Below are 25,873 nucleotides of genomic sequence, written 5' to 3'. Positions count from 1 at the left end.
TGGATCCACCTTGTTAGGAATTGCAGGGGGTGGGGATAGATGAAGAAGAATGTTCACTTGAGGTACTTTGTATTGTGACAAGGCTTTCAATGTAATCATTTCAATTGTTTGAATTACGCATTCAAGACACTTCCTGAGTGTTGCCATCATCATTCATAAATACATGAATACATGACACCTTGACTACACCATCAGTAAGCATAGCCATACCAATAACATGACTAGGGAAATATTCCCTCCCACATGGAAGGTTTTACTGACATTTGTTGCAGACTCTGGGCCTACTATAGGTCTAAATGCATCCCTGCTGCCTCTATAGCGCTGCAGTGAATTCTCTCATGTATATTGATAAAACCTGTAAAGAATTCTTGGATCAATGATTCTACATGTATTTTAGACATGTCAAACACTGAAGAACTAACAGATACAAAACTTCCATTATTGAAACAATTTTAAATAGCAAGTACATTATTATTATTATATTTCTCATGGATCTTAACTGTAAATTGTGATAGGATCTCCTCAGACAAAGGTGTCAAAATAATAATAATAATTATGGGGTCAATGCCATTAGCCTGCATTTTAAAACTTGAAGATTTAAGGGGCTCTCAGTTCAGACACCCTTTATGATTTCAAGGACTGACCACTTCCCCCAAACTGATTTTTGCACAATGCTTTTCATCAATCCCACCATGTGTCATATATACATGCCAAAGTTGGTCGTACATTTCTCAATAATCAGTCATGTTATAAAACATAATTACAACTTAGTTAATCATAACTGACTGAATGTTAGATACACATATTTTCAATAGAAATGTAGAGAATATAAACTTGTTATGAATAATATACTTGGAAAACAGTTCTCACGTACACCTACGACATATAAACATCACAAATGCATTACCCGTTGACACGCAGAACAATAATTTGCAGCATTGCTATGTTGTTGTTTTTTATATTATTTTTTTATTTGTTCAGCATTGCTATGTTAGAATTGAGTATATTCACAGGTTTTATGATTTTAGAAAATTATTAATTAAAGTAAATTACACAGAAATATTAGTGTACTTTTTTATGAAAAGTGGACTGTGACAAACACCACAAAAAAGACAAAACACTCAAGATCTTCACAACTTAGAAACGAAACAGTGATCAGAATTACTCTTTCTTTCACTTCTTAACAAGATTATGTTTAGACAAAATAATTGGTTCAATGGCTATTTCATTCAACACTACTAATGTGGTTAATTTTAGAAGCTGTCCTCCATAACCTGCAGTAGATCATTATGATAAAGTCTGTTAATTTCTTTCATTTTCAATTAGCATTCTCAGCAAAAATATATCAAAAGGAAATTCTAAACATGCTAACTCAGCACAAAGTGACTGTTGACAAAATATTTAGACTCCATAAACATGCTAAGTCTTGACAGCAGCAAACTGCTAAAAAGCCAATGTGAACCAAGGTCAATGTTCATCTGTGGGTCAAGATGACCCCAATATACAACTGAAACACTATGGCTCCTGATGACAGCCACAAGGTTCCAGCCACTCTACTCAAGGTCAAACAATGAATTCTCGGACATGACCTGCAATAAATACTAAATCTCATGAATACTTTAGTGTTGAGGCTGTCGAGGCTACTGAGAAAATAATTCCATGGTTCACCATGTATATATACATCAACGAAAACAATCTAAATTGCTTCAATAACCCAAGGCTAAATACAACAGCTATCTGTAGAAAAACGTCAAACAAAACATATGTCCTTCCAGAAACACCAATTCTTTAAAACTAAGCAGAGCCCATGCTTGTAGCTCCGTGGCAGGGATATTTCATGTTTTGGCACATGCTTTCAAATTTGTTTCTGTCCTGATGGCCTGCAGCAAATTTACACTTTGATCTACTTGTCACAAAAAGCTGTTTGCGTAAAAAGGAAAGCCTGGAGAGTCGAGTCAGCGATCTGTGGGTCCTAATGGCAGCCTGGCAATTATTTTTTATCTCAAACACTGTTAATGTTTGTCTGCCACAATAAATCCCAACAGTTCAACACACTATGGAGCAAGACCCACCTGGATCAGGTGTTGGAGTCGTGTTCCCTCACCTGGATCAGGTGTTCAGTATTGGTATCTAATGTGAATCACTGTCTACTTCAATTTCACATATCAAATAACCAATGATACATCCAGCTTTTCACAAAACTGAGTCAACTGGCCCATTGATTTCATAAAGGGGACCAACACCTTTCCAGAAAAAAGGGCCAACATGTTCTGACTTTTAAAACGCTTATGACCTCACTATTTGAACACTTCCGGAAAAAAGCTTTCCAAGAAAGCAATTGAAATGCATTACTTTGACCGCAGGTACCAGGAATATTACAATGATGATGTTTTTGTTCAAGATACAAGTCACTGTACATGATTTGACATTGACAACAATAAATGAAAACCAACTCACACGCCACTCACAGAATATATAACTGAAAGTATGAGTAAACATTGCTCACATCAGCAATTTACCAGCTATTTGCGGAACACTATGATGGAAGTATGGCAGTTGCAAAGTGATACCAAAAGAAACTTCATAAAGTTCTTTTGGTTTATTAGATGAAAGATTTTTATGTGAATTATTCCCTACTTCTCAACAAAGTAGAGAAAAATCAGAAAGACAGTTTGACCCAAGATAATTGTGTAGTTTCATGGTGTTCCTTTTAGTGAGTCTAAACCAACTAAAAACAAAAAAAAACAGAATAAAGATACTACAGTACTTAATGATACCATAATACAAAACTGACAATTGATACATGGACTTACAGAATTTGAATGATAATAAAAACCCAATACTGAATTGTGAATGAAGTAAACAGTCTATCCTATACTCAGGACATGAATTGCGTAGTGACCCTTTGTACTTCCAACATGTCAAAATCAACAGTTCTGATCCAACTGGCGCTGTTCCCAGAACTACCTCATTACACAATAACTGTGAACTCTACCGTCTCATAACACATAATCCAATTCTCTCCAGCGTGTCCTGCCCGATAAAAGAACAAAACACAGGCCTCCATTTTTCTAACAGGCCACTGCAAAATATATCTCCATCTCCCTTGGCAATACTTACCACAGAGTTTTCTCTGAGATGTAATAGAATATGTATCACGATCACAGCCCTTGCCGATATGTTTGGTTGCCAGGGTCATCCTAACAGCTATTTTTTCAGGTGTGCATCCCTCTTCACAAAGTTGAAGACGAGCATGATCGGCAATTTTTTGCCTACCACTTCCTGCGACATATGGAATATGGTCCCGCACATCTTGCCAACCACTACGGCATAATTCCTCCACAACAATGTTCACGAACACAGGTTTCGATCTTTTCTTGCCACAATCGCTGGCAACAACTTTAAGAATGTAATTTCGGTGAATATTGAAATCCAGAGGCTCTGTGTTTTTAAGATTTCCCTGATGATCGATTTCAAATGGAACTTCTGGAGTAAGGATTTCATAGTCACAGATTCCCTGGTAATCCGCGGACCTGTCTCCATCAGATGCTCGTAAAGACACGATGCTGGTGTACATCTTGCCTTCTTGCACTGTGGCAAAATAGGATGAGTTTTCGAACGTTGGGGCAAACTCGTCAACATCTTTCACTTTGATCTGAACAACAGCCCTGCAAAGGAAAAACAAGCAATCAGTACAGCGATGAACAATACTGCCTCTGGTGTTCAAAATTTACCATTCACAAGTCAAGCAGCCCTGGCCACAACCCTGTTGTTAGAAGTTAAAGATTTATGTAGTTGATAGATTTAAATATTGTGGGAACAATCCTCAAGCTTGGGACCTCCTTTATATCAAACATTGCTGACAGCTACAATGAACAACCAGCATTGATGTTAGGCCAAATCAATACCTACAATATGTAAAGACTGATAAATGTTGGCCATAAAACGTACATCACAACCTGCCACACATTATTGATTATACGTGGATATTAATAAAAAGACCAGCTAACACTGGTTGACAAGGAAGTGTATTGATTAATCTTTAGTGAACAGCATTTCAAATCTGGCATTCTGTCTTATCATCGAACAACTACATCCTGTAAGTCTCTACTGCATCATAATTGATGAAATATGAATAGATACTGAATCTGACGAGGTATTGTTTCAGTCTGAACTGCAATTGACCAGTTAATACTGATCGATCCTGAATAATGAAAACAGGAAAGTCACAAATTGGAATAAATGCCAGTATCCATTATGTCAAGCAATATTCTTAAATATTTTAGTTTTAACAATATTCTGTAAAACAAACACTTCAACAAGGAAAGTTTGCAATTACAACAGATCTTGAAAAATTGTCAGACGTGTTTTCATACACTCTAAGTTTCCTCCATGAAATCAAGGGATTAATAAGAACTTCAAAAAGTTAAATCAATCAATGTTTCATGTTAGCAGAATCAGACTACAATAGCTGAATTGTTAAACTGTCATCTAATTTTGGACACAGATCATGAAAGGAGCAATGCATATACCACACAATCGATCAAGGCATCTGTGTACATTAACCTTCAACTGTTTTTGTTTGTTGTTTCACCCCACAATCATAACTAAAGTACTGTCGGAAATAGAAAAAAACTGTTTTTAGGCTGTTACTCTGTATCCCTAAAATTTGCACAATTGCAAATAGCATATGTCAAAATAACCCACATCTGCCTAACTGGGCGTTCAGAGGGATGCGTAATAGGATATCTAGAAAAGCATGTTTACTCGTAAAACCAGGCAAAACTTTTTACGTCTAATTGTTTACGGCTGCTATCGTTTATAATGAAGCTAAGTCTAATTTCAAAATGATCATTTATAAAGTGTCCTTTGTAATACAATATCATCGCACACTAATTTGCATAAAGCCATGGTCCGTTCTAAATAAGTCGCATTGGACTTTAAAAAAACCTGCATTGCTAATTTCTGCACTCCTCAGTAAAGTCCTTTTTTCTACGTTTCCTATCTCCCTCCCACTGCGACTTTAGTTAGGCCAAACTTGGTTTAACAGATATTCCACACTTTCACATATTAACTTCCTTAATTGTAGATATAAATGTGAAACAACAGTTTATTTCTATTTCCGACAGTACTTTAGTCCACCTTATGACAGTGATCTGCGGAATATACTAGTAACTGTGTCCAGCCAAGACAATCCAATGATCAACATCAGGAGCATTAGAAACTGGATACAGTGACCATCACTGACCAAGGCATTAAGCTTGACCACCAGATTACGCTAGTCGTATGCTACGGACACTGGTACAGCAACTGCTTTGATTCACATTGAGCTGAACTGTTTGTTAGATATACCACCAAGAAAGATAACAGACAATATATGTGTATTGATACTTAGGGATGAAAGCATTATGTGAAGTGAAAACTCTTAAACACCACCAATGAAAATCTCTTAATTAGTTACTATGACCTAATTATTACATTCTAAAGGTATTATTATGCCTCTACAAGAACACCTATGTTTAAATATTTCCTCACCATCCTAAAATTTCACAATTACTTGGCAAAATCCCAAATTCATGACCACTCAAGTCTCGAAATAGATGTCTTGTATCATTTCCTGCAGACACATCATCATCTCTCATTCAGCAACATGTTGACACAACATACACTCAGCTGGTCCTATGAAGCACAGAAACTTGCATCCTGTTCTCATCAATATACAAAATTAGATGCTGATGTACGAAAGCATGCATCCTATGGGATTTCCAAAAAGCATTCACTTGATATGTTGATCGTAGCCATGTTGCCTACTTGTTTAGCATATTTAAGCCAGATCAACTCCTGTTATGATATCATGTTACAGCTATTTGCATTACATGGCATTTTTGAATGTCCGTGTTATAATCCACCAAAACACTGGGACCACATACCACAATGTAACAATTAAGTCATTCAACTCCAAACATCGGCTCATACTGATGCTTAGTCTGCCATACAGACCCTGAAGCAAATATATCCAAGAAAGCCCCCGCAAGTCTAGAAAATGTGGCAAGTCTAGATTTCCACAGGAAATGAGGTGAGGTGAAATTGGGTTTAACGTCGTGCTTGAGAATATTTCGCTCATATGACGACGTGCATGCATGTGTATGTGTATGTGCAGCTGCTTGTACTAGCCCAGACTTAAGCTGGTTTTATAGTGCCAGCCCAGAGATACCAATGAAGCATAAATACCCCACTCAGACACATTATACAGACACATTATACTGACTGAGCCGACCAGTCCTTGTTGTACCCATTAATGCCGAGCGCCAGGCAGGGACCAACAAGTACCATATTTTAACTGTCTTTTTGGTATGACGCGGTCAGGGATCGAACCCGCGATCTTCCGCTCTCCGGGAGGACGCTCTTACCACTACACCATAGAGGCAGTCCACAGAAAATGAAAAAAGTCACAGGGCTCCTTTCCATTTATTTTTACTATGACCTTTTTTTTCCCTGCAAAATATGTTCATTTCAGAGACTAGTTGTTAGTCTAACTGACGCTCATACTAGATTCAGAAATTACATTAGCCTAAAATGTCAACGTTTTTAACTGATAATGCTTTTAATACACAAAACACCTGTGTCCGAAATTACAGTTGGTCCTTCGTTCTCAACTGTACTCTAAAGTAAATCAATCTGACAAGGCCTTTTTTCTTTCACTTATAACATTAGGGTCATTACAAGGACAACCTGAAACATTGTGCCAGGCTTAGTAATAATCCACACTGGTATAGATGGCAATGAACTTTTTCCTAACCCAAAAACCTCCCAGTAATGTCAGAACACAATCCAGTAGTTACATATACAGCAACAATACTTACACATCAGATAGGCGGGGAGGATCGCCACAGTCCTTGGCAATTATTTCAAACTTGTAGTGGGAGCGCTTCTCAAAGTCAAGCCTCTCCTTCTCCCGAACTCGGATCTCAGCTTGACCAGTTGTTTTGTTCTTTAGTTCAATAACAAACGGGATCTTCCCTCGCTTCTTACTCTTGAGTATTTTATATTTGCAGATGAGCCCTGAAACAAAAAAGTTTTAATTTATCCAAAAACTGTTTTGAAATTCTAGTCCATTCCGGTCATTAACCATGTTTACACATATATGGCACTGTCTCCAGAAACAGAAGACTAATGTTCAAAGTTACTAGGTGACTATCAAGGTAATGCCAGGGGCGCTCACTGCACCCAACCCCACTTTGCATTAAAAAATCGGCAAGTCATCACTCCTCAAATGGCTGAGCATAAGTCGTCTAATCTTGACATTACTGCACAGAATGCAACGTATACCTCTGAAGGTAAGACTACAAGAACTTACAAGGCCTTCCAAATTATGACCAATTTTGCCCAACAGTTTACAAGCCCAAGTAACCGCCTGTTTACTCACAGCATACCTTCGGAATTTACAAACACCCATATTGCAGGCGTAAAGATATGACCAAATGGGATTGTGGAAGGAAACAACTTCATATGATCATCTTCACTGCTGAATGCTTATTAGTTTGAATTTTAATTAATCTGTTCACAGCTTTTTTATGACCAATGGCTGATTACTAGATTTTAGAAAAGAATCCAGCAGTCCCTCCAGAGTTTCCCTCTCCTGAATTAGAGACTAACTGCCATGTCTATCCCTGTCGATGATATCAAACATGGCTACCATGGATGAGTACCACTGCCACAAATAGATCAGCCACTGAGGATGCCAGTGGCTGAAGATACAAGGGGATGGTGCCAGGTCTTCTACTTACTTGCTAGCCCAATGCTATCCTCATCATATGCCGATAACCCAGGTCGGAGGTCAACTGTTGTCTCATCTTCCCGGATCTGACCTCGGAATAATGCAAAGCCTCTGGCATTAACTTCAGAAGACTTTATCACAGGGTCGAACGCATTAGGTTCTGAAAGAAACAAACAGGAGTCTAATGTTGGGAATCACAAATCCTGACAGATCATAACTATAAAATCAAATCCTGACAGATCATAACTATAAAATCAAATCCTGACAGATCATAACTATAAAATCAAATCCTGACAGATCATAACTATAAAATCAAATCCTGACAGATCATGACTATAATTCAAACAGCAGGACTGTCCCTGTACTCCTCTTTAGTTAATTTTAGGAGTATGTACACCTGAGGCTAAAGACTTATCAGGGGCACTGATAACGAATACAATAACAAGCCACAGCTGAAGTGTTATTAAATAAATTCATAAATTCAGTGAAACAACAACAAAATAATTATCTGACATGTTTTGATTATGTTGACGTGTTATTTCAGTGACAATGAACAGTGACCTCATTACTGCCAAATCAAAAATGTCAGAAGGTTGGTTATTATCTCGTATGGCTTGGACATATTCTATTTGGCTGATCTCATTTCAATAAATAACACCAGAATTCAAAAAATTTATGAATATCCTACTCAAGTGTTCATGAATAAAAAATTAAATTTATTAACGGACATGGTTTGATTCGACGAATAGCATTTATACCAGCTTGCACCACGTACATGTTAATGCTTTACTGTTCAAAGAACAGACTTCAGTTAGAAAACAGAATAAGGAACTGGCTTGGAGTGGTGACTGTTGACTACACAGTGATTAAATGACTGTTACTGTTCATGTCATGAATATTTATGAAATAAGATGAAATGATCTTATTAGCCCCAGGAGAATTTTGTTATACTGATGTTCTAAATCATCAATACCAAACTCAAGCATTACATAAAACTCTACATTGAGCAGCAGGAGCCACCTGTTTAAATCTGGTGCAACAAGGCTATAGCCAAAGGTTGCACAGGGTGCAAGTACGTTTCATTTTCTTAACTTCAGCCCTGTCTTACTAAGATCTAGCTGATTATTACATCAGAAAATCTTTCCATACCTAATAATTAGAATATCACTCTAAAATAATGAAATGGTAGTTTGTATCAACCATTCAGCATCAGTGGACCATATATTTCCTAAACATTAAGCGTGAGCAGCTATTTTGTCTTTATACAATACTCAGTTTGTTCAGGATATTTGACAAGATGAATGACTACATACATTTCTCCCTCTGTCATTTTCTCCACTTTCAAAACCCCCAAAACAATGTTTGAAAATACCTAGTAACAAATATGTTTGCATTTTGAAGACTATAACAAGGTTCATCATTACTTGAAAAGTCAAATGACTTTGTATCATGATACATGTACAATCATGACTGAAAGCTGAGTGAAACAGGTTTTATTTGTTTTGTTGTTTTTCTGTTGTTGTTATCAAGTGAGTGAGTGAGTGAGTATGGTTTTACGCCGCTTTTAGCAATATTCCAGCAATATCACGGCAGGGGACATCAGAAATGGGCTTCACACATTGTGCCCATGTGGGGATTCGAACCCGGGTCTTCGGCGTGACGAGCGAATGCTTTAACCACTACGCTACCCCACCGCCCTGTTGTTATCAAGACTGAACTAATATCTTGAAACATCACTGTTTCGATGAATATGACTTTCTGAATGGTGTATCTCATCTCTTGTCCTTTGACAAGTTCAAAATAATATGGAACAGCATTAAAAAAAACCTTACATGGCTTGAACATTAGAGTGACAAAAAGTACTGTTGTGGGTATCCATGGTAACAGCAATTGTTTTTAACAACCTTCCTTTCTTACTGAACCATCCGACAGTGCCCGACCTTCTCAGATCAAATCATTCAATCAGTACATATTTCATTATCCTTATCATAAATAGTCCTTGCATATATAGAATCAAATATCCATTATAACTAGCACAAAATGATAAGTACAAACCAGAACTTCATGTTTTAGAAGTACAATGAGAATAATCAGCCTAAAAAATTGTCATTCATTTTCAGTAGCATCATATTTTGAACTTGTCCTACATAAGACATGTAACCAGAGAAAGCCTCATGAGACAAAGGTTCAGGGAACACAAGCCATTATCAAGCCATCAGTGCTGCTTCCCTCCCCAGCTATCAGCTTTCTGACAGTGTGTGGCCCAGATATATCTTGACCCCTTATCTCAAGTTCTGCCAATCACTGAACCAGGAGGGCTTGTGTAACAGGCTTCTTCAGCCCATGTAACTATGAACAAAATATAACATTTCCTGTCCTGGACAGGTCCCTGTCATGTGGAACAGCTTGAAGCCAGTCTTCTGAGCCAGATAAAAACAATTAGTAAACTGTAAGGAGATCTTGTATTGACCTGCCGGTGTCTTAATCACTGTTAGTGATACTGGTCAATATGTACAGGAGCCACGTGAAGTGATGTGGCGCATGCATGAGAGGAACCAGTTTTCATGCAATATTAATAATAACAGGGTTCGAATTACTTGTAAGAATGAAGTCAATGGCCATAAACCCAATGGTTTGGGTGCAGCCCAGTAGCAGAATGATAAACATCCAGGAACCCTCTAAAAATTCTATGACACGGATTTCAAATATATGCAAGAAAATTCAATTATTTAGAAATATTTCTTTCAGTGTTCAATTCTTCTGTTAATTTTTTTCTGATCTATTAAACAATGCTGATGAAAAATATGTTACCTGCAAAGACTGTTCTCGCAACGAATTCTTGTGGACTAACAATTCTGTGAACATCATACTAAAATTACTATGCTAAGGGGGACATGTTTTTCTGGGGGGAAAGCCATTAGATCTGAATTCTTTCAAGCTTTTTTTTCCACCAGAGACAAAGCATGATGAGTGGACCATCCACTGTTGAATTGACTCTCTTATCTTGAAGACAAAAAAACATCAACACTACTGATCACTGAAATCTGTATTTAATCATACTCAAGCATAAAACTGATCAAATTTGAGAGACTGCTTGGAGGACTCATTAAACGATGATTCATCCGACAGAGTAGAAACAATGGAACATGCTACACAGCCAATTTGCTTCGAGGGATTAGGGAGGACATCAATGGCATCTTGAATCAATACATTCTCATACAGCTTGTCAGTGTTCAACATTAGAGGGGATCCTGGGTGGCTTGTTGTTTTCTGTTGCATTTGAATCTAGGACCTCCTAAAGTTTTCAATTTTCTAACACTGGGGTTATTACAAGAGAGCCTTTGACTTACATGCCTAAAGTCTGCCTCTATTGTTAGGAATAATAACACGTATTTCTTCAACTTTCTTAAATATGAACTGTTTGGGTGGAATGTTTAGAAGTTAGTAAGTAACTGACTGACTGAGTTTGGTTTTACGCCGCTTTTAGCAATATTCCAGCAACATCACAGCGGGGGACACCAGAAATGGGCTTCACACATTGTGCCCATGTGGGAACTCGAACCCAGTTAGTAAGTAAAGACAAGAATTGTTATGAGTATCAACCTTTTTCTATTATGATACAAAGTTGAGGCATAGATCCTTCTATCATTGTGCCTGACAATTAAGAGCACTATATTTGTCCCCTAGCAGGGGTGGAAATAACCCATTGCCCGACACCCCAGTCCAGTGCTTTTTTTCTGTTGGGCTAGCAAATTTGTATGTCACGCTGTACCGGTGTCCAGTTGACTTTCCAATGTTAATTATGTTGTGTATATAAAAAATCAACAAGAAAATCGGCCAGTATAGTGGAAAAATTATCAGGGCAAGTGATTTTACATGTGCCACTGTACCGGAGTACATAACAATTTTAAAGATATTTCCACCCCTGCCCTAGGCTATGTTGTATCTTTAGCTTCTTCCTCTTGTTACAACAATCATCTTTCGTTACTGCTGTTGTTAATTGCTATCATGCATACCCTTAGGTGGAATTTAGTGACGCATGACCTATGGCACAAGAGGTTATGGTGCTGATTTTGGTCCATTTGTTCATTCTTGATAGAAGTATACTGTGCTGTTGTATTTCGATTCTCCGTTCACTGATGCTTACCAACAGTATAAGGATCAATATTAACCCATTGCATAACAGAAGTTGCCATTTATAAATTATCCTGACTCAACAGACCTACATGTGTCATCAATAGTGTTTCAACATTTGACCTATATTCTTAATAAGATTGTCAAACTTCTACAGATAAATCATGTCAGTAATTTGCAGCATGATCATTAAAAAAGATAAAAATATTCAAATCTTGATAACAGCGACTGAGTTTGGTTTTACGCTGATTTTAGCAATATCACGGCATGGGACACCAGAAAATGGACTTCACACATTGTACCCATGTGAGGAATCGAACCCAGGTCATCGGCGTGACAAGCTAATGCCTTAGCCACTAGACTACCCCACTGACAGTAGCTTATTGTTATTACTCTCCAGTGTTGCTTTAAGTATTAACACAGAGGTGATATGCACTGCTTTGAACAGTAGCCTAATTATCCTCTTAGCTCAATTATCACCTAACCTTCTTAACAAACTTGAACAAAGGTTACTTCAATTCTGACAGCTCTCAGATTAGCTACTAATTAATCTTAATCCTAATCACATCACAATGTGACCAGTCAACCAGCAAATAGACAATAATCTGCCATTACAACATCCACAAATCTTTAGTATGATTTATCACAAAAGGATTATTATAAAGCGAAGCAAAACGCAAAGAATATTCTCATGGTAAAATTTCAAACAGATATTTGACAGCAGTATCAATGTTTAAACTTTCTATATCGCAGGTCTTATAACGTGTTTCAAATGAAGTAAACATACAACATAAACATCACATTTGTGTTTTCAGAGAGAGAAAATCAAACCAATTTCTACATTTCTGAAATTATTTTCATAAACCTAATCATTTTGGCCATTGTGTTTAATGTGGATTCAAAGAAAATGTATCACGCTCACAACGAATTTGGAGTTTCCCAACGTGCCCATCCTATCTCGTGTTTCTCGAACCACTGACACACTCGGCTTCTGAATCGAGTTACAAACGGAGATCGCTCGGATAATAAGTGTACATCGAATAATAAGAATATTCATACGACCTTTCTGTAACCACTTCTTTTATTATAAACTAGTACGTCTCTTTATCTTCCTTAAAACAAACACAGCACAATCCATGTTTAAGAACTGAGACTGTAGTTAAGCAAAAACTGCGCTACGTCGCGCCATCAACTCCATTTGACATTTCACAAGGAACGATGCGGACATCGGTTTATTCCACTAAAAAGACGCCGCTATTGAGCGTATCCATTAAAATATATTCATCCCCGTTGTCAGAATTCTGACATACTTGACAAAAATATTGTTATGAGAACGGCCTTCGGTCAAATTTGTAGTATTAATTGACACTGTCTCATTACTCATTCAGAGAATGTGTCAGACAGCCACTATTTGAGGAATCACACACATGTTCAGGAATGAACCACAATACTCACCTGAATAACCGCAAATTAGCGGCAATAATGTCACTAACACACATATTATCCGTATATCCTCCATGTTTCTGTGTGTTATATGTACAACATTGGCTTACAGTCCGTAGAAACGCCAACTGTAAATTGGTAAGCAGATTTTCCCCTGTGCACAAATAACAAATATGGCTGACTGTGCGCGTATGATAATGAGATGCGATGACGTAAAGAGACTTCCTGCTGCGGAACAGGCAAAATTCCGACGGAAAAACCCCCTACTGCCACCAATACTATATATTCCTCTGACTTATCACCTCTTTTAATATTTTCATGACGCTGTGTTATTTCTACAGTTGCTGCATTTACATTTCATTGTCTTTGTTTATTCTACTATGAAACGCGTATTTGCAAATTAGTGCGACAGTGGTGATAGTATATTCCTAAAAACACATTTACTGAATAATAATTTAACCACCACAGCTTAAATCACAGGTTTAACAAAAGATAGTATAACTGTCAGTACGCACGTAATGTTTATTTTGAAAGTTTGTTACTCTCTTGATAGTTGTAGTATTAATCATGTCACTGTTCACAGATTAACCCAGATTAGTTAACTACATGTAAAGATGCTGTTGAATATGTAATACAAGTTAATCAAATATTGTTTCACCACAACTACGCCTGTTTCTAAGCAAACTATACTTTGCTATTTTACATATATATTTATCAAAATGTCACAGAAGCCATTTGTTGTGACATTCCTCTCTTTTTCTTGTCATTTGTACATCACAGATTCAGGTCGAATGATTTGTTATTGTTATACAATTTCAAATACCCTTTTCTGTTCGAAAGATTGATACAAACAAAGTCCCAAAATGTATTTTCTTATCGCTAAAGGTTCTTACAAAAGGAATATGAAAGGCATTTATAGGGCTTGTTAAAAGAGTTTTGAACACTAAATTATGTAATTGATATTGGCTTATATGAATGTCGTCATGTTTGAAATATGGACTAAAACTATATTACCACCATATCATCTACATGTATTTCATATTGCTTCGACCAAAATAAGAAACCTCTGGTGTTGACGTAATTATCGCGATCCATATTTTCACTTTATCACTGATCGCCAAATCATGCCGTTTACTTTTTAAAGAGGCTGTTAGGTTACTAGTATCTTTGAACCGGAAGTACTTTAAAACTTGCCTGCTGGGACCCAAAACTTTCTGTTTACAGTCAAAGTTATGGCAATGGAGCATCAAATGCAATGGTATTTACCTGTATACGTTCTTTGAAATATTTATATTATGTCATGCTTATTTATTTCTGGTGAATATCGGGTCAATAGAAACTTTAACTGAGCAAGAAAGGTTAGATTTGGCCCTCGAAATATCGAATGAGTCAGATAGTTCCGCTCTCTCAATCACAATCGAATTCCTCGAGTGATCAGGAAATAAGTCCGATCCCATTTCGGGAGTACTTGTATGTAATATTCCGTTGGTGGAGTGGTGGCCATTATGAATATTAAACTGACCATAGAATTCAAAGTCAGGTGATTCTTTCGACACTCTTAATTGTCTCTTTTGCCTCATCAACGCGAGATTAAATATGTCTCAACTTGTTGGGGGACTTCAGTCTAAGTTATGAGTGAAGAAATGTTCCCGATAAAATCGAATATTGAACAAGTACACTTAATAGCACCTTCAACACTAAGAAGCTAATTGAATGTGCTGATTTTCTTGATCTATCTTAGAAAGACCTCGGCGGTAACACTCAATATGATTTTTATGACACTTCTGGTTATATGGTTTGTTTCTAGTGCAACTTTCCGTTTTCTGAAAGAATTCACAAAAAGTAGTTGTTTCCTGTTGAACTGTTTGTCCTCTCTTTCCTCTGTTGTGCCTCCAGAGTATCTTCAGTTGCCAGTGTACTATTGAGTGATACTAAAACTATAAAAAGTACAAGGGAGAATGTTCGGTACACTTACAGAATACCGGATACATACCAACCATATTGTTAATGTCACGTCTATCTAACTCTAACGCTATCCGTAACCCTAAACCTTACCCTAACCCGAACCCTAAACCTTACCCAACCCTAAACCTTACCCTAACCCTAGGAGTTAGGGAGGTATCCGGTATTCTGTAATCTTACCGAATGTTCTTTGGCACACCTTACAGTATTATGCTCTGGCATGTCATAAGCGTATAATTCTTGGTCCTGATCCCAGTTCATGCTGATTATATTTCTGATGGTCTACATCTCTTTGGTCTTTTGCTCCCATAGGCCTTGATATAACTGGAATACCATTCAACCAAACTGCCTCACACCATTTCAAAGTTACTGAACTGTCCACACTAACATATTGTTCTTTGTATTCAAAGCAAGAATCACTGCTGACAAATTATTTCTACTCTGATGTGTTTCAGGTGTTCATAATACAAACAGGGATGGTTTCGACACTGATATGAACAGAGATGGTTTCGACAACAACATGAAAAGAAAACGAACAGAAAACATCTTATAGTTTGCCCAAATTTGACCGACATGACCTACAAGATGGAGATTCAAGAAACAATCCTCCACTTGATCGTCTTGCTTTCCATCATCGTCTTGGTTACTAGCACAGGAGAATGCCCAGATGCCTGTACCTGCAACCTCCAAATCTCCAAATCTTGGGTGTCATGTGAAGGAAGTGATCACTCATCTCCAGCAAAAACGTGGTCTGATTTGGTGGAAGTCGTAATACGTTATCCCTTGCTGAAACAACTTTCATACCACAATGGATTGACCTCACTTCCCTATCAAACACCAAGATTTGATGAATTGGAAAAGCTCAGTTTATCTCAGAATTACATGACAGAGTTGAAATCCGATGCCTTCACAGGAATGATATTCCTCCAGATTTTGGATCTTGGCTTTAATGGCATACAGAAAGTTGACGAAAATGCGTTTCGTGGTTTGGAGAATCTGCTGACTTTGAACCTAGTTCACAATAAGATTGCCAGTCTTTCAGAAAACACGTTTGAAGATGTTCAGGATTTGAGAACACTTATCCTCAAACAAAACAGAATAACAAGTTTGCCTCAGGGAATATTCAGGAATTTACAAAATCTGGAGATTCTAGATTTGAGTTACAATTCCTTGACTTATCTTTCTTCCAAACATTTCACACCTCTTCTAAATCTAAGAGAGGTACACCTCAACAGTAATCTTGTACAGTCATTCCATGTGGACACAGTATCAGCTCTCAGTCACATTCCAGTTTTAGACCTTTCAAACAATCCTTTAGACTGTTCATGTGCCATGAGAGACCTCAAGATGTCAATGGCAACAAGGACCACCAGCCTTATGAATCCAAACGCAACTGTTTGTTCGTCTCCACAGCACTTATATGGGGAATCTATAGAAGCTGTAGCCTTGGAAGATCTCAACTGTACTGAGCCTCAGATATCCTTAATATCAGAACCTCAGGTTATACCCTATCAACAGGACCTGTATCTTCCCTGCCTGGCCGAAGGTTTCCCAGCACCAGCAATAGTATGGGAAACGCCCTGGGGAGAAACATTTGCCCGACCTTCCAGTTTCAATTTCATTGGTGACGGCGGTCTAGAATATCATTCGCATCATGCTTATCAAGCCAAAAATGTTATACTCGTGTCTACCGTAACTCTTTTTGAAAACGGGACTCTATACATTTCAAAATTCAGGGGTTATTTTGCTGGTAATTTCACTTGCATTGCTGTGAACCCTTTGAGTAATAGCAGCGCAACTGTCGAAGTTGAGATTTTTCATATTTTGAAATTAACATTTTTCCAAAGCTTGTTTATAAGTCTATACTGTTCTGGTGGCTTTTTTGTGTTCGGGATCATTGTGGGCATTATTAAGATGATAGTTTGTGCAATTCAACGCAGACTCAAAGCCATGGAGGACAAAAGTAAGGAGTCTGAGAAAGCAGTGTCTGTTAGTGATATTGTTGTTGTCCTTGACGAATCTGACGACCGTTCTGACCCATCACCGCCGAAAACACCACTTATTTCCTCATCTTTGAGCACCCCAAATTCCCCGCAAAAATGTACCACGCCTACCGAAGAACTTGGATGGCTGCCTGCAAATATATTTGACACTTTGGATGAAGCTCGCTGGAGGTTACGGTATGGTGTTGGGCGTCGAATGGAGAAAGTACGAAGTCACGTTCAAAATCAGGTGCAGTCTATACGAGAAAGCAGCACACTATATATGCAGAGTATCAAGGAATCTGGCAGCAGCGCCGCCAGTCGGGTCCGGACCGGTATTGTGGTTGGCGTGGAAACAATGAAATATAGTGTTCAGTCACTTCGTGAGTTCTGTGGTACCGGCGACATGAGAGGACAGACAATATCAATGATATCAGTATCGACCGATATTGATACAGATCAGCGAACTGAAGTCATACGATCAGTAACATTTGTTTAAATTACGTCTCAACCGCTTTTCTGCTTTTGAAATACAGGTATTAAGCCATATTTTCATACATTTCTATTTAATTTCAATATATATATATATAATTGTATCTCTGAATCAACATGATTTAGCTGTAATCTTGATTAATTCCTTTTTCTATATGGCTTCACCTTGCTCATATACCACATTTACTACTAGAGGTGTGACGATACAGAAATTTCACGATACGATACGTATCCATTATCTTGGAATGATACGATTCGATTCGATGCATATCACGATATGCTTTCTTTAGTTATTTTCCTTAAAAAATCCCATTGTAATAGTAAGAAATTTAGACATAAACATCAATATCTAATGAAAATTAACAATGTTAAGGTCAACGATACATATCACGATATGAAAGAATGTATCGATATATTTATCGTCAGATAAAGTATCACGATTATCGATACGACGATATATCGTCACAGCTCTATTAACTACATTGGAAAACTTTATAGCTAGAAGTTACCAGGTTGGTTCATGTATGAGATATTAATAATTATTGTTCACGGATCAATTTCTTGAAGGAATTTTGGTTTTTATGATATCAAACTTTCAAGAATGCTTTAGTTGCTGCCACCACATTTTGAGTTTTATTAGCTTACGATTTTCATACAGGACATGTTTTTTGGAGACTCAAATATTCTTTACAGAGGGATTCTGTCATCAGAGGTTTTTACATACTGATATGTTATGAATCAAACTGCATGACAATGACAATCTATCCCATATTTTGTTCATTTTGTTTTCAGAGTAGTCCTGGATCAGTTTTAGAGACTCGGATTAAGATAATTACCGATATACAAAATGTCAGAAAAACATAATCATAATAATCATAATCATAACAGCCATGCATATGTTATGGGGTTTTTTAAGGCTAATATGCTTTTATCAAGAATGTTTCCAAAAGAAGTGAAACTTTCAAACTCTGCATTGTAAGTACCAGAGGTTGTTGACATTTATGATCAAATTCTGAAAAATCAGACATTTTATGGTTTCATGTTTTGTAAGAGCTGAAAAGATGATGAAAAGATACTAGTTTATTCTATGGGTTTGGAGAAATAAGAACTCGTATAAACAGTGAAACTTTGGTGAAATACATTTCAAGAGACTGTTGTTGTCATTTTGTCAGGTTGTCAAAGATCATTAGGAGCAGAGTGCAGATGTTACCGAAAAGAAATCACAAACTGAAATCAGATCTATATAATCTGTAACATCAATTACAACCGCAGGGATGTAGGGTTTGGTCGTGGACCAGACATTAAGGTATGATGAAGAGCCTACAGGGTTTTGCTCGTCTTGGTCAGTAGGGTAGCACAGTGGTTAAAGTGTTTGATCATCATGCTTGAGACCCTTGTTCAGTTCTCGCGTGTACAATTTTTGAAGCCCATCTGTGGTGTCCACTGCCATGATCTTGTTAAAATATTGTTCAGAACAACAAAAGAGCATACTTATTGCCTCATTTTAATGATTCTGCAATAAAGAGAAGTTATGATGTTATTTGTTTTATGTGACATTAATTTAAACAGATGTAATTCAAGTTAACACGTTTTCACTGTATCATATCAATATCTGTACTCACAGAAAGCTGGTTATCGTGTCATCAGTAGGTTTTATGAGTCTGATCTGTCAGTTTTTGTCTTTGAATGCCATTGTATGTACAACACTTGAGAGAAATGCTATTTTGATAAAATGTACGAATAATTTTGTTTGTTCTGTCAAATGACTTGGCAGGGATGATATACAGGTATAGTTGTGATGTTGAAATATTTGGCTATATTTTGGTAGATTGTTTAATGATAGTGCTTTGTTCTATGTTCATGAAATTATTCATGAAGTTCATTAGGCTTTCCAAACATAGAATAACATACGATGGCAATAAAATCACATCCTTTGATCTGCTTTTCATAGGAAAAGAAAAGACATTCCATATCATTTTGATATCATAACAATATGACCACCTTGATAAGATACTAACCTGATGATGATCTGACAAACCCATGTCAGGAGGTCACAACAGGGGCCTTTCTAATCAGCCTCTTGACTTAAAGGCTTTAAAATTCTTTGTGTTCATGAGTGACGCATTCAGACCAACTTATTTGAAATCTGTATCTCGAAAATGAATTTAAAGAACCAGTTCTGGATGTAAATAATATAGGCTATGTATGTTGAGTGCCATGAAAAATGGTGTACAGAAAGAATATTTATATTTTGTTTTGATTTTCTTCTATTGGAACCGAAATTTCCAAATCAAAGCAGGGCGGTGGGGTAGCCTAGTAGTTAAAAGTTCGCTTGCACACGGAAGACCCGGGTTCGACTCCCCACATGTGTACAACGTGTGAAGCATATTGTCCCCCGCCATGATATTGCTGGAATATAGTTAAAAGCAGCATAAAACTAAACACAATCCGAATCAAAGCACTAAAGAGATGAAGCGAAATAATCAGTGAAATATGACATCTCTTTGACTCAGCTAAATGGACAATCATAGTTCACACAACATTTTCCTGACACTTCTGTGTGTGGAGGGTTGTCAGATCTTCAGACACTGAGGTATCTTATTAGAGACTAAGATATCTTTTTATTTTCATGAGACTTTTGCTGTGCCCTGAGACTATATTCACTTCATTTGATTATTCAGAAAGTTACAATAATTTTGTCTTAATATGTGGATGTTTCATGAAGATTTCTAAATGTTTTAAAGTTTGAGGGATGAGGTTAACAAAACTAAAAGTTATTTTCATATTCTCAGTGTATGTTTTTGGCTCTGGTCAGTCATAATTATTAACTTAAAAAACAGAAGATAAAGTGTCACCCAATCACTGCCAATGGATTTAACGATACATATGGGAAAATCATTGGATGTTTGAAACGGTCTGTACATTTTAGAGCAATTCTAGCAATACTGTGTATATTACAAAAACTACGACAATCAATATCATATTTAAAAACAACATATACCAAGCGAAAAAAGTTGAGGATCATGAAAATTATCAGGGATTTTTCTTATTTTGTTTGTTTTGAAAACCGACTACCCAGGTCCATAAAGGTATCCCACAATGTATTGAGGGTTATTAATTGTTTTTGTTCAGTACAAACTTTCAACATTTATATATAAGCATATCATAGGTCACTTTGTTGTCATTTTTTTAGTTGTAATCGTCATGGTTACTGGGCAGCTTCCTGTATTTCTGTCACATGGCTGTGTAATGAATGTCCCACCTGTGTCCTGATTATTGTTTTGCAGCACTTCTTTATGTGGACCAGGGGTAATATATCACTGCTTTGTTAAGTTGATGAGGCAGCTGTCACTCTGATGTTTAACCAGCACCAGTAGGATGCATATTATTACAAACAGAAACAGATGTACGTGCAATGTTGATGCATATTCTCTCAAGTCAAGATGGATTTACTTAGAACATATGCATATTCTCACAGAGAATTTACATATATGTACATTCTCTGAACAGATTTTAATGTTAGATACACTTCACTTTGAAGCTGACAGCACCTTTGATGCTAAGTGTTTTGTAGTTACCTGAGCCTCTATTTTGGTTTAAGTATAGCTTTGAAGTTCTCCGTTTCTACCTGTAAGCTTTCTATTATTGATTGATCATACAGTAAGTCTCAGTCTTTCTGTTTTAAAATATTATGGGCGTTAATGTTAATGTCTGCCTCTGGAGAGCTGTTTCAGCCATGACGTGGTTGATTGCTGTTGTACAGCATGGACTGGTGCTCGCACTGTCGACCACTGCTTTTCCTACCTTGATGTATTAGTTTATGCTGGCTGCTGTGATATAGACTTGCTGACTAGCGCGTTCAACATTGTCTTTGCCTCCTTAAGTAGTCTGGTAGGAGTCTGGTGCAACTCTGTTTTGTAGAGAACTTGCATAAAACATTGGAAACACAACCCTATTATTTTCAGGACTTTATATATTTTCATCAAGATAACAATGATTACAGACAGATAAAAACATGATTATTTTTGTGTGATTTGAAAAAAGCCCTGTTACATTAAAGATTTATATCTTTCTTTTTTTGGTTCCAGCAATTTTGGGGGCTGGTCACCCACCCAATTAAAAATGTTTTTATTTTGAGCTAAAAATGCATATCATATTTTAAATAGATCAGCTGATACATTAACAATACTTATACTGCATGATATCAGGTTGGTTGGTTGGTTGGACAAAACAATCCAGTGATCAAGATCATGAGCATCGATGTCAGACCACAGTATCTGAAGATCTTGAACTCCTTCCCCAACACTTTGTATTGATTTGTCCTTTTTGTATGTTATATAATTAACTCCTGAAAATGACAGAATATTCAAATCACATTCAATGACCCAATGACCTTCAGCACTTCTGGGTAACCTTGAAGCCGAATTGAACAATACCTGACTCAAAAACATTTCTGTAAAAGACGAAACATATAAATACCACATTGATATGCTTCTGAAAAAACTTATTCTCAGATTTTGTGGTTGAGCAAAATATTAATGTTAGTAGCATAAATTTAGGTGGCAGTTTAAAAGCTATGGTATCAGTGAAGACAGCTGTGGCTTAGAGATTTCAACATCTTTGTTCTGTCTGTGTGATGTTTCTCAACCGATGAGGATACTGTTATGAAGCAAGCATCGATAAGGTTACCAGCATCTGTACCCACACATCACACAGAACAATCCCTGTCTTCTTTGTGTGAGAGGGAGAATAAACACCACTCAAAAGAATTCTTTCTTATCAATACATCTGTCATGGAATATGGGGCAGTGGGGTAGGCCAGTGGTTAAAGCATTCGCTTGTTCTAAAGGCCCAGGTTCGATTCCCCACATGGGTGAAATGTGTAGCCCATTTCTGGTGTCACCGACCGTGATATTGCTGGAATATTGCTAAAAGCGGCGTAAAACGAAACTCACTCACTATCAGGGCATGACAGACTGACTGCAGTAGTATGAAAGAATAAAATGTCTAAAAAGATTTAGTGGTATGTATTGTTTTAGCATGATACTAAAGTTAATGTATTTTGATAGACAGAGGTTGGTTATATAAGATAGTATTAAATAATCAAAAATGAAATTTAAGCAACATCATATAAGCATTGAGAAACAAATTACTGGTTCATGATTTTCATTAAATATTCCTGTTTGACATCTGTCAATATGCTGCTTGGTATGTTCAACCCTGCTATAATTTGTCAGTAAGGGAACATAGTTTCCTTTTGTTTTTGTGAATGATGAGTTGTAATTTTTTGTCAAAAGATTCTGAGAAATGTTTTGTTCAGTTGGAAATGTGCATATTTCTCACCACTCTTTCATTGTGGAGTTGATATTTTTGGTTTCAATGTTGAGGCAAATCACATATAACTGTACCAAGATCTTCAAAGAATGTTGAGTGTTTCATATTCTCAGTTGTATTGATTTGACCTCAAGGGAAAGGTACATATTTGTGTATTTTCTTGTTTCTGATTGAAATGTTGGCAGATAATCTCCGTAAAACAAGAAATATGTCTTGTGTATGAGGGATGTGTGATATGTGTGCAGCATGTAGGGTCAGATTTGTAATTATGTATGTGACAATGTATTTAGAACAACTGTCACGGACCTTGGCATTTTGTTTTATAGGTGCCCTTGTCTTTCAGCACTGCAGACAGCAGGATTGCATAGGTACATAGTTTTAGTTTGAGGTTTGCAAGTTGCCTTGTGTGTGTCAAGTTTGGTGCTTAGATTTGTGATGGTGGTGAAATCTTGAGGGACCAGTTTTTTAAACTTGAGTTTTATGTTGCGTGAATCTGATATTTGTTTCAGTGAGTGTCAGTTGTTTGCAGGTTCATTGTCCATTTGTACATTTGTGGGCAATGGTTATAACATCAATGTTTAATCTTGTATGGAATTAGTGATGATGCATGCCTGATTGTAACAGGAGCCTGTCTGAACTACAATAAATGCTTGAAAAAATGTCCGGCTTCAGACAGCCATTGAGGAAATGTTTTAGTTCATCTTTGAGATGGTGAATGTGGATCGGTTGTCCATCATGGAGATGGTAAATGTGGATTGGTTGTCCATCATGGAGCTGGTGAATGTGGATCGGTTGTCCACCATGGAGATAAAGAATGTGCATCGGTTGTCCACCATGGAGAAGGTGAATGTGGATCGGTTGTTCACCTTTGAGATGGTGAATGTGGATTGATTGTCCACCTTTGAGATGGTGAATGTGGATCGGTTGTCCACCTTAGAGATGGTGAATGTGGATCAGTTGTCTATAATGGAGATGGTGAATGTGGATCAGTTGTCCATCACAAAGATGGGTGAATGTTGATCAGTTGTCCATTACGAAGATTGGTGAATGTGGATCAGTTGTCCTTCACAAAGATGGGTGAATGTGGATCAGTTGTCCATCATGGAGGTGGCTGAATGTGGATCAGTTGTCCATCATAGAGATGGGTGTATGTGGATCAGTTGTCAGTTATGGAGATGGGTAAATGTTGATCAGTTGTCCATCATGGAGATGGTGAATGTGGATCAGTTGTCCATCACAGAGATGGGTGAATTTGGATCAGTTGTCCATCACGGAGATGGGTGAATGTGGATCGATTGTCCATCGTTGAAAGATTGGTTTATGATAATTGGGTGGCCATCTATCAGGTGGCTCCCAAGGAAACATCAGTATATAGCTAAGGTGATCTCAGGTTATTTTGGTATGATAACTGTGACTCCAGAATGATTGCTAAATATCTCCTACCACAATGTAAGGTCCTATTTATGTACATATCGTCACCTCATTTGTAACCAGGGAGTGACTGAAGACTATAACAGTGTGGGGTAAAGTCCAGATTCATGTCGACTAGTTGTCGGACATTGTATCAGTAGAGGTGTGTCGTCAAGTGAGTGTTTCTGCACCCTTGTGTATCATGTATATATGGAGCATTATTTAACATTACTTGATTATGCAGAGCGCTGTGTGCTATTTATGCAGAGTTCTTTATATTTTTTCACAATGTGTTTTAGTTGTTCACAATAGTAATATAAGGAGAATGTTGAGGATATTATTGAGGTCCTATGAGGACAGTTCCATCATTGTTTGACATGAAACAACAAGAAGTGACACTTGAACTCTGCAACAAATGTTTCTCTAAATAATTCACCGATTCTATTATGCAGGTTGCTTCTATTGCAGTGTACAGCATGGAGAATGTATGAGAGTAGTCGAACTCAGATCCATGTGATGAATTGATAATGGAGAATGATAACACACTGCTAACACGGTATTTGAAGGCTATTTGATATGGATATATTTTTACATGTTTCTATAGACATCTCCGAGAATGTTCAGAAAAGAAACCCCAAATAACTAACTTCTATCCCTTGACATTCACTCCTGTCGAGATAAATGTAGCCACCAGTGTGTAAAATATGAATACAAACTGCCCCATCTAAGACGGGTATTTGGAAGAGTAGCAAACTTATTTCTGCTTTGCTTTGATAGTTAAAGATACAATATCCTTCTGGATGTTCATATTGGTGCAATTCTTATTCTGCCAGGGTAAGGTTCTGTGAAAGGGATATTGCTCTCTCCATTTGACTTAATGTTCCAATCAAGTGTTGCCCAGCTTTACCTGCAATAAGAGTATATTTTATACAGGAAAGAGACCATTTTTGTATTTACTGCACCTTTCTGCCCGTGACAGTGCAGGTTATCAACAGCATTGCATTGTCCATTATAGTCGCCCATTGTCACATCTCTGTGGACCAGGTTCAATAAATAACATAGAACATCACAGTGTGTTGAGCTTTTCCTTGACCACCTGCTGCTCCTGCTGCTGCTGCTGCTGCTGCTAGCCGAGGCATTTGTCTGGACTTTCATCAGGGTGCCAACGGTTGCATTGTTCATTATAGTCACCCATTGTGACATCTCTCTGGACCAGGTTCAATAAGTCACATAGAACATCACAGTGTGTCGAGCTTTGCTTTGACCTGCTGCTGCTGGGCTAGCCATTAGTCTGGAGTTTTATCATGGCGCTAACGGTAAGTCAGTGTTGTTTAGGAGA

At 37.3% G+C, this 25,873-nt stretch overlaps 2 protein-coding genes and 1 long non-coding RNA gene across 3 annotated transcripts in view; 2 read left to right on the top strand and 1 right to left on the bottom strand.

Annotated features, from left to right (window-relative positions):
• Positions 1-13,557, bottom strand: part of LOC124273392 (calsyntenin-1-like) — a 30,873-nt gene extending 17,316 nt beyond the window's left edge. The window contains 4 exon segments of the mRNA XM_046708655.1: positions 3,121-3,668; positions 6,864-7,062; positions 7,788-7,937; positions 13,367-13,557. Coding sequence (XP_046564611.1) covers positions 3,121-3,668; positions 6,864-7,062; positions 7,788-7,937; positions 13,367-13,430 — 961 coding nt within the window. The 5' untranslated portion in view covers positions 13,431-13,557.
• Positions 13,558-14,535: 978 nt separating this feature from the next.
• On the top strand, positions 14,536-19,875 carry LOC124273391 (leucine-rich repeat transmembrane neuronal protein 4-like). The gene is made up of 2 exons (XM_046708654.1): positions 14,536-14,612; positions 15,772-19,875. The coding sequence occupies exon 2, from the start codon at positions 15,890-15,892 to the stop codon at positions 17,795-17,797; it is 1,908 nt and encodes a 635-aa protein (XP_046564610.1). The 5' UTR covers positions 14,536-14,612; positions 15,772-15,889; the 3' UTR covers positions 17,798-19,875.
• A 995-nt stretch (positions 19,876-20,870) lies between these two features.
• Positions 20,871-25,603, top strand: LOC124273390. The gene is made up of 2 exons (XR_006897638.1): positions 20,871-24,231; positions 24,266-25,603. It is a non-coding gene; the product is annotated as an uncharacterized LOC124273390 (long non-coding RNA).
• The last annotated feature ends 270 nt before the right edge of the window (positions 25,604-25,873 follow it).

Source organism: Haliotis rubra, unplaced genomic scaffold (genome assembly GCF_003918875.1).
Source record: "Haliotis rubra isolate DU_JTF1 unplaced genomic scaffold, ASM391887v1 Scf18, whole genome shotgun sequence".
In the NCBI taxonomy this organism is placed as follows: domain Eukaryota; kingdom Metazoa; phylum Mollusca; class Gastropoda; order Lepetellida; family Haliotidae; genus Haliotis; species Haliotis rubra.
Note: the sequence above shows the minus strand (reverse complement) of the source record. Positions and strands in the feature narration are given on the sequence as shown.

Bases quoted from the DNA above. Each gene is read 5' to 3' on its own strand.
- LOC124273391 (XM_046708654.1), top strand. From the start codon at position 15,890: ATGACCTACAAGATGGAGATTCAAGAAACAATCCTCCACTTGATCGTC.